General features: G+C 40.3%; 1 protein-coding gene across 1 annotated transcript; it reads left to right on the top strand.

Annotated features, from left to right (window-relative positions):
• Positions 1–3,593: 3,593 nt before the first annotated feature.
• Positions 3,594–4,538, top strand: LOC143683025 (olfactory receptor 13A1-like). The gene has a single exon (XM_077159353.1). The coding sequence runs from the start codon at positions 3,594–3,596 to the stop codon at positions 4,536–4,538; it is 945 nt and encodes a 314-aa protein (XP_077015468.1).
• Positions 4,539–8,836: the final 4,298 nt, after the last annotated feature.

The raw sequence follows: 8,836 nt of genomic DNA, 5'->3' as shown, positions 1-8,836 counted from the left end.
TTATGAAGACTTGGCTTACTGGTGAATCTTTTATTATTAGGAGTTTGTGCCCCATTTTTAAGGATTTTTTTCTACTAATTGTGTCTACTGGATGGGAGAGATATTCTTTAAGTTTGATATCAAAAACTTTATAATTGTATCTTCTCTCATCTGACTATAACCAATCAATTATCATATTTATGAAGACTAAGGCAGCAGTCAGTTTCTATTTTTTCCACATAATTACTTAGTTCCTACAACATAATTTGTTGAAAAGACATTCCTTTGACATTGAATTTTTGACATATGATCACACAAATCACCTGACTATAGTATATGGGTGTGTTTTTTTGACATTTATTCTGTTTCATTCATTTATTTCCTATCCTTAAACAAAAATGAAGTTGTTGTGATTATTGTATGTTCAACATTGTAGTACTGAGGCCAAGTACTATAAATCCTCCAAAAATGTTCTTCTGTTCAAAACTCTTTTCTCTATTACAGGTCCTTTATTCTCTTTTGTCAATTATAGAATCAGCTTTTCAATTTCTGGTTTAAAAAATGACTGCTAGTTGAATCATTAAATTGATATCTCTTTTAGTCTCCAGTATCTTAGAACAGCTTGAAGTAAAAACTTAAAATTATGGAATTGTAACCCATGTCAAACTCTGAAATATGTTCTACAACTAATTACAGTGCTGTACTTTGAAATTTATTTCTTTTTTGTATATATGTTATTTTTCACAAAAATAGAAGGAAAAAAGTCGAGTGGATTGATTAAAAATGTAAGCCCTCTAGCCACTTATTTTCTGGAGCAGCTAGAAGGAAAAATCTGAGAGGATGGTATGGTAGTCCATGACAAACTCTGGGATCTGTCCTGTAACTACTTGTTGAAGAGTGCTTTGAAAACTATTGCTTTATTCTCTTTGCTTTTTATACATGTTCGACCATACAATAAAAAAGGTTTTTAAAATGACTGCTAGCATTAAGATTGAGACTGTGTTAAATCTACATATAATCAGGAGACTATTGACATTGCAATAATATTCAGGCTTCAAATTATTGAAAGTGATCTATCTATAATTTTCTCAGTAATTTCTTATTGATTTTCAATGAGAGTGCATTGTTTAAATTATCTTTTCTAGGCATATATTCTTGAGTTTTACATATCTGTGCTGGTCTCATAAAAAGAGTTTGGAAGGATTTTCCCTCCATTTTTTTCTGAGCTTGTGCAACAGTAATATTGTTTCTTCATTAGGTGTCAGTCAAAAGTGTATCCATCTAAGTGAAGGTTATTTTTACCTTGATTTCAGTGTTAAACAATGCAAATGATTTGGAGTTTCTCTGTTTCTTTTTGGATGGTTTTGTAAGTAGTATTTTCTAAGAATATATCCACTCCCTCTGTCATCAAATTAATTTGCTAAAGGAGTATCATGATTGCAATTTTAAGGTATGTATGTTCTAGAGATGTATTATTTCTGTCACATGTTGTTAATGATAATTACTGTGTTCCTTTCTTTTCTTAAGTAATCCTTCCAGGCTATTACCGAATAGTGAAACTTTCGATATGAGCAGCATTTAAATGTATATATACTCTCTGCTGTTTGATTTTATTTCATTAATTTCTACTGTTACCTTTATTATTTCCTGTTTTTACTGACTCTATTCAACTGGGTTGGCTTTGTGTCTTAAATTAGAAGCTTTAAACATTATCACTGTCTTTCCTAATATATATTTAAATTCAATATAATTGAAATCCATAAATTGCTCACCAAATCACTGGTTGTCTGCTTCCCAAAAAGTATGACATGATGTAATTTGAAATAGTTCAATTCAAAATATTTTCTAAATTGTCTTGTTAGTCCTTGGATGTGTGTGTTATTTAGAAATTTGACATTAAATTTCCATATACCTGGGATTATTCTGGTTATAATTTTGCAATTAATTCCAAATTTATTGTTGTTAGCAAACATTTGGAAAATTTGCCATATTTTAAAATGTATCACATTTATACATTTTATGGAGAAGCATATATCAAGGTGGATTATGTTCCATGTGCTCTAAAAAAAAAGCAGAAATTGCCCATTTCCAGATATTTGCATTTCAGAGGTTCCCTTGGCTAAGGTTCTTGCTTTGAGTTAATTTTTTTCTGAGTTTCATGCAAGATTTGCTAGTGGAGATAAGATGGAGTTTCTTTCTACTTCTGTTACAGTTGGAAAGAAGAAATCTGAATTTTTTCTCAGTGTGTTTTTACTCTGGACCCAAGTGGCCCATTCAGGGATAACGAGTTAGTAGTGAAGGTGTGAGAACAGGTCTCTTCACCAAGAAGCCCTGCAAGAAGCACCAGGGTCCCCTCAGGAGAACCTTCCATATTAAGCAGGAGGATTGAACATGGATGAGGACTCAGGATGACGTTGGTCAGTTTAAGGGAGGAAACACCAGTATTGGGGTTTCCTTTAGGCTGGCTACCATGGCTTCATTGGAGAATATATGGGGTGGGTGTTGGAACAAGAAATGGATATCCTGGAGATATAAAACTATCTAATGTAAATAGGTGAGAAGGAGAGATGGACATACTGAGAGAGGTTCAGGAAGTTTTACCTGCAGGCCTTGAAAGCTGATTGCATCAGACATAAGCAAGTCATACAACATTATATTTGTTCAATGAACTAATGTCTCTTCAGTGCCTACTATGGAAAGGAGCTAAGGGTATGGCAATGAGCCAAAGAGGTGAAGCCCTGCTCCCAAGAAGCCTACACCTGAGACTTGGGTGGTTGAGGGCCTAACTGAGAAGATATCTGGGATGAGGTAAGCAGTACAAGTTGGACATGTTAGGGGGCAATATCAGTGAGTTTGAGTTTGTTGGGTCTGTAGTTCAGCAAGACAGATGACACATAGACTTGTTTGACATTCACAGGCCTGGAGTATGGGAGGGAGATCACCTGGAGTGATAGATTACAAATGTCAGATTGCGGGCAGAACCAACCACCAGGGGGGAGGATGGACCAAGATAGAAAAGGGTAAGATTCCCAAAACCAAGCTTTGAGGAATCATGCACATGAAGGAGAGGCCAGAAGAGTGCCACCATGAAACAACTGAAAACGACAGCTTTTTGAGGAAGGGAACTGAAATGCAGGGTTGTGTCAGGTGATGCACAGATGTTCAGAGATGACTCATTGAAGGGAGCTCTCATGGAGCAACAGGATGTAGAAGCAGTGCTTCCTTGATCCTGTTAGCAAATAGCAGTGCTTGGTAGGACAGAGAGAGAGAGAAGAAACAGACAGTCCTCTGCCATGGAAGTCCTCCTTGGTCCCACTGAAGAGGAAGGTTAACGGGAGGGCGGGTGAGCCCAGAACACAAATCTAGATGGCCAAGATTTCAAGGGGAAAAGGAGGTGAAAAGTCAATGAAAGATATGTGGTTTCAAGAAAATCATTGGGGTTGGGGGTGTTTGAAGAAACAAATGGGCATTCAACAATTAACCCAGTTGATTCCTTCCCTTTTGCAGAGCAGGGTGGGTTATAAAATAACCACACAAGGAAACATGAGCCTGAAGCACTTCTCATGTCACCTCTGCAGAGTTTCCAGAGATGCGGAGTGGGGTGCCCAGGAGTCATGCCTGGCCTGGTGGAGAAGACCAACCAGACACTGTTGACAGAATTCATGCTGCAGGGGTTCTCAGAGCACCCTGAACTGAGGTTGCCCTTGCTCAGCTGCTTCTTCTTCCTCTACACCTTGGCCCTTGTGGGAAACACTCTGATCATCATTGCCATCACCTGCAGCTCTGGCCTCTACAGTCCCACATACTTTTTCCTGCTCAACCTGGCCACCATGGACATCATGTGCACTTCCACTGTGCTACCCAAGGCACTGGCAGGCCTAGCCTGGGAGGACAACACCATCTCCTTCCAGGGCTGCATGGCCCAGCTCTTCTTCCTCATCTGGTCCTCATCTTCTGAGCTGCTTCTACTCACAGTCATGGCCTATGACCGTTACGTGGCCATCTGCCGACCACTGCATTATGGGATCCTGACGAGTCTGCGGTTCTGCCTGACTCTGGCCATGGTGGTCTGGGTCACCTGTGTCCTGCACGCCTGGATGCACACTAGTCGTATGGCATGGCTGTCCTTCTGTGGCCCCAATGTAGCCACTCACTTCTTCTGTGAGATCCCCCCACTGTTGCTGCTCTCCTGCAGTTCCCCCCATGTGAACAGCATCATGACCGTCTTGTCTGACGCCTTATATGGATGCATCAATTTCATTCTCACCTTTGTGTCTTGTGGCTTCATTATTGCCAGCATCCTACTCATCTGCTCAGCTGAGGGGAAGCAGAGGGCCTTCTCCACCTGCTCCTCCCACCTTATTGTGGTCTGTGGCTACTACTCAGCTGTGGTCTGTGCCTACATCAGCCCAGCCTCCAGCTACAACCCTGAGAGAAGCAAACTAACTGGAGTGCTGTACACAGCTATGAGCTCCACCCTAAGCCCACTCATCTATTCACTGAGGAACAAGGAGGTAAAGACAGCCCTAGGAAAACTCTTCCTCTTTTTCAGATACTAAATGCCATTCTTTACATCCTCTGCTCCCTTTGCCAATTTTATGAAGACTGTGATTATAGAACCACAACCTAACTATCACTGTTTTAGCAAAATCATCCTCATCTGTGGGTACTGGCCTTGTTGAGGTGGGTTTGCAGATGTCAATTTGTTTGTTGGAAAAACAGATGTGTTGAACTGACTACCATATGATATCTCATGATGAGCACATAATAAATTTGGACCTACAGACACAGACTTAATTCCTGAGAGGCTCTCTTCCTGCATGGTACATTCTGGGTAACAGGCCAGGCTCTGGGTAATCATTCATAGAGCTCTGACATCTGAAACTGCTCCCTAGGCTTCCCCTGGCTCCATCTTCCTTAGATGTCACAACTTCATTCTCACACATCAAGCCCTAAATGAAAGGGTTCATCAGTTTTACAGGTACCTGAGATCCTTGGCCTAATACATCGCCCCCTTAATGCACTGCCCCCATTCAGGCAATTCCTCTGCCCATGCACTTGCCCGCAGGTTCTATTTGCCAGCATCCCCATTGCATCAGTCCACATTCAAACTCAGTTTACATTCAAACCGGCTCATATGCCCCCTCTCATCAAAGCTTTCCATCACCTGAGCCACAAAGAGCAACTTGTGCTTCCTGGACCTTTTGAGGATCCTAATTTCAGGCCCTGATCAGCATCACCCTCAGCAATAGCAGCCCCTTCATGTGGGACATATCTCTGCCCTGTTCTGTCCAATGTGGGGCTCCCTCCTGTAAACCTGGCCCTATGCTTAATCCCTCTCATGTGGAGGTATGTAGAGTAGTGCATCACTGCCCAACTCCTTGGCCTGTTCACAAAAAAATGACCCCTATATATGTGTCTACATTTGAGTTGCATAGGCACACAACACAAACCTAAAGGCACAACTGCACCAGGTTATTCATGAACCAGCTATTTTCTTCCAATGGTGATCTAACTTATATGGGAAGGGCTTTGGTTTATGTCCACTGATTTAGAATGGTGGTGTATGTTTGCAGCTCTGGTTTTGGGATTTCCAGTGTCTATTGCTGCGGTGAGTTTTGTTCTCTGAATTCATTTCTGAAGTTGCCACAATTACCAAAAGTGGGTGGCTTAAAACTATAGAAATTGATTCTCTCAATGTTCTTGGAGCTAGAATTCCAAATCCAAGAAATTCGCAGAGTCACACTCCCTATGAAAGCACTGAGAGAGTACTGTACTTTGTCCTTTCCAGCTGTTGGTGGTACCTGTTAATCCTTGATGTATGGCAGTATCACACTAATCCCTACCTCCATTGTCATGAGGCCATCTTCCCTGTGTCTCTCCCCTATGCCCATATCTCAATCTCTGCCACCTTTCTTGTATAAGGAAACCAGTTATTTATTGAGATGAGCACCTTACATTAATTACATCAGCAAAGAACCTGTTACAAAAAGGGCTCATGCACAGTTTTCCAGTATTTCTCTGGGGATTTTATTCAACAAACTAGTCTGCCCCTTTGCCCACCAGAATTTGACTCTGTACACATGGAAAATGCAGTCACCCCATCACAGTACAACCCCACACCTCAACCCATTAAAGTATCAACACTAATTAAAAAGCTTCATTTAAATATTATCAGATCAAAAGTCCCATATCTCATCAATTAAATCATGTAGATCATGGGTGAGACTCTGGACATGACCTAAGTAGTGGTAAAGTTCTACTAAAACAATAGACTGCTGAAAATATAAAACAAGTCAACATCAACTAAAATGCCATTAGGGGACAGGCATTGAATAGACATTCCATTCCAAAAGTGATCAACTGGAAAAAATAAGGGTCACTACTCTCAGGCAATTGTTGTTCAAAACCCAACAAGGAAAATTTTTGGCACTTCCAGTTTCCTCCATTAATAATGCCAGAGTCTAAAACAGGCTTTCTCATAGATGTATGGTCACATGCTTAGGTGTCTCAGGAAGATAAAATTTGACATAGCTGGTAAGTTGCTAGTCCATTTTTCTTGTGCTAAACTTGTTGTATAGACCTTTAAGGATTTTCTGGATGCTGCCCCTAAAAATTGTCTCTACACTAGCAGAAAGTATTTTTTCTTCCATGCAAAGGAAGATTGAGATATGGGCATAGGGGAGAGACACAGGGAAGATGGCCTCATGACAATGGAGGTAGGGATTAGTGTGATACTGCCATACATCAAGGATTAACAGTGTGATACTGCCATACATCAAGGAAGATAATCTTGACATGCTGGGGAAAGTTATAGTCAGACTCCTATATTGCTGGGCTCCAATACCTGAGTGCATGGAGCCTTTGTCACAATCACCTAAAAAAGAAAGTAGAAGGAGTAACATGGGCAAAGGGTCATGTTCTGGCTCATTTTGGGCCCAACAGCTGCCACTGATTTCTGTTTAGCCAGTCTGAGCATATTGCAGCAATGACAAAAAGAATTGTGTTAGGCAGGGAGAAGAAGAGGCACATCAACCTGCCTTCCAGATCTACATCTATCAATTTATTTATGAGTCAGGTCCAGAAGCATAAAACTGGATTAGAATAGCAAATAGCAATGACCAAAACTACGTCTATGAAAGAAGCTTCCATTTCTCTAGATTGAGCTACAATCATGTCTCTGCTGTTGTTAAATGCCTTTCCTAAGTCATTCTCTGCAAGATTGATTGGGCCACAGTCCAAGGCTGCAAAAAGGGTAAACATCAGCCTGTCTGATTTTCAAGAAAGGCTACAAAAATGTTTGCTGAACATTCTGGATTATCCTTAGATGAACCTAGAGCCTGAACTGATTTACTGCTGCTTTGTCAATGGCCAACTTTGTAACTTAAGTAAAAAGGCAGAGACTTACCTGAGAAACAGTCTCCATTATTGAGTTGACAAAAATAAAACAGCACTGACTCTAGAAACTGAAAAGTCCACTAAACAGTCAAAACAATTGTAGCCTTCTCCTAAGTCATCACATATTACAGAACATCATAGGAACTCTCATTATTGCAATAAAACAGGGCACTGGGAAAAGGGTAGCTATAATGTAAAAGCAGATGTCATGACAATGCTGTCAATCCACATCCTCCACCATGTAATGCTCATTGACTGTCCTTTGAGGGTAAATTCAGCTTTCTTTCAGCCATCACACATACCCAGGAAGTGGAAAAAAGATTGAAATTATTATAGAAACTTGCACTTTCTTAATTAACACCACTATTACCAGCGCTATTAGTCTTAGCAGTCCATACCTGTGAGCAAATATGTGGTAGACATTGTGGGGGTTTCTAATCAAGCTCAAACCTCTTCCAAATCAGCCCCAATCTAAGTTATCATAGGACCATTCACAGAAATGCATTCCTTCCTACTTTGTGATAGCATACCCATCAACTTGTTAGGACGTGTCTCTAAGTAAATGGAAATGTGATCTCAAGTTAAAAGAGAAAGGGGAAAATCATTTTATTATTAACTGATTCAGAATCCCTTCTAGACCAGAGGAACTGATATGTCACCTGGACACATTAAGCTTTGAAAGTGATTTCACCTTCTAACAGTCAATAGTTAATATTCTCTGGGCTTCCATCGCTAAAGAGTTTGGTTCTAATCTCCAAATTAAAAGTTCAGAAATAATTTTAGTCTGAATAGACCCATCTGAGCCCCAGACATTCCCAATGTCCCCACAAACCAGAAGCCATTAGAGGTCTAAGCTCATGACTCAGACTTCAAACAGAAGACCTTAATAACCCCATGCACTACTGCCTACAACACTACCAGCCCCACTGTAAGAAAACCCAATGGTAAAGGAAGGAGACTTTCTTTAGCATGCTAGCTCACCCTGATGGTCAATGTCTACTCACATTCACATAGAATGAATATACCTGGATTGTTAAGCCTCAGGAATTTGCAGAATCATCCAGATTCCTTCCACAAACTCTTAAAAATGACTGACAAGACATAACTTTTCCCTCAAGCAACATTCACAAAATATATTGAGCATATCATTGTATGTTCCCCTAATAAACAATTATGTCACACTCCCTATATTTCCTACAACAGCCAATCTTAAGGTGTCATAAACACCTTAGGAACACACTCCAATTTGTTCCACAAGAAATCATATACCTAAGATGTAGCCTTTCCAAATATGGGACTCAATTATATACAAATGCTATCTCTTCTATACCAGATTTCCTAAATGTCAACCAAAGATGCAACTGAAGGTTGCACATGTCCTTGTGTATATTTCCAGAACTGAATACTAAACTTTCCCTTCAAGTCCAACCTCTCTATAGATTCCTAAACAGTCCATCCC

The sequence above is a fragment of the Tamandua tetradactyla genome, chromosome 5, assembly GCF_023851605.1.
Source record: "Tamandua tetradactyla isolate mTamTet1 chromosome 5, mTamTet1.pri, whole genome shotgun sequence".
Classification (NCBI taxonomy): Eukaryota; Metazoa; Chordata; class Mammalia; order Pilosa; family Myrmecophagidae; genus Tamandua; species Tamandua tetradactyla.
The sequence above is the reverse complement of the archived record's forward strand: the minus strand, read 5'-3'. Positions and strand labels throughout refer to the sequence as shown.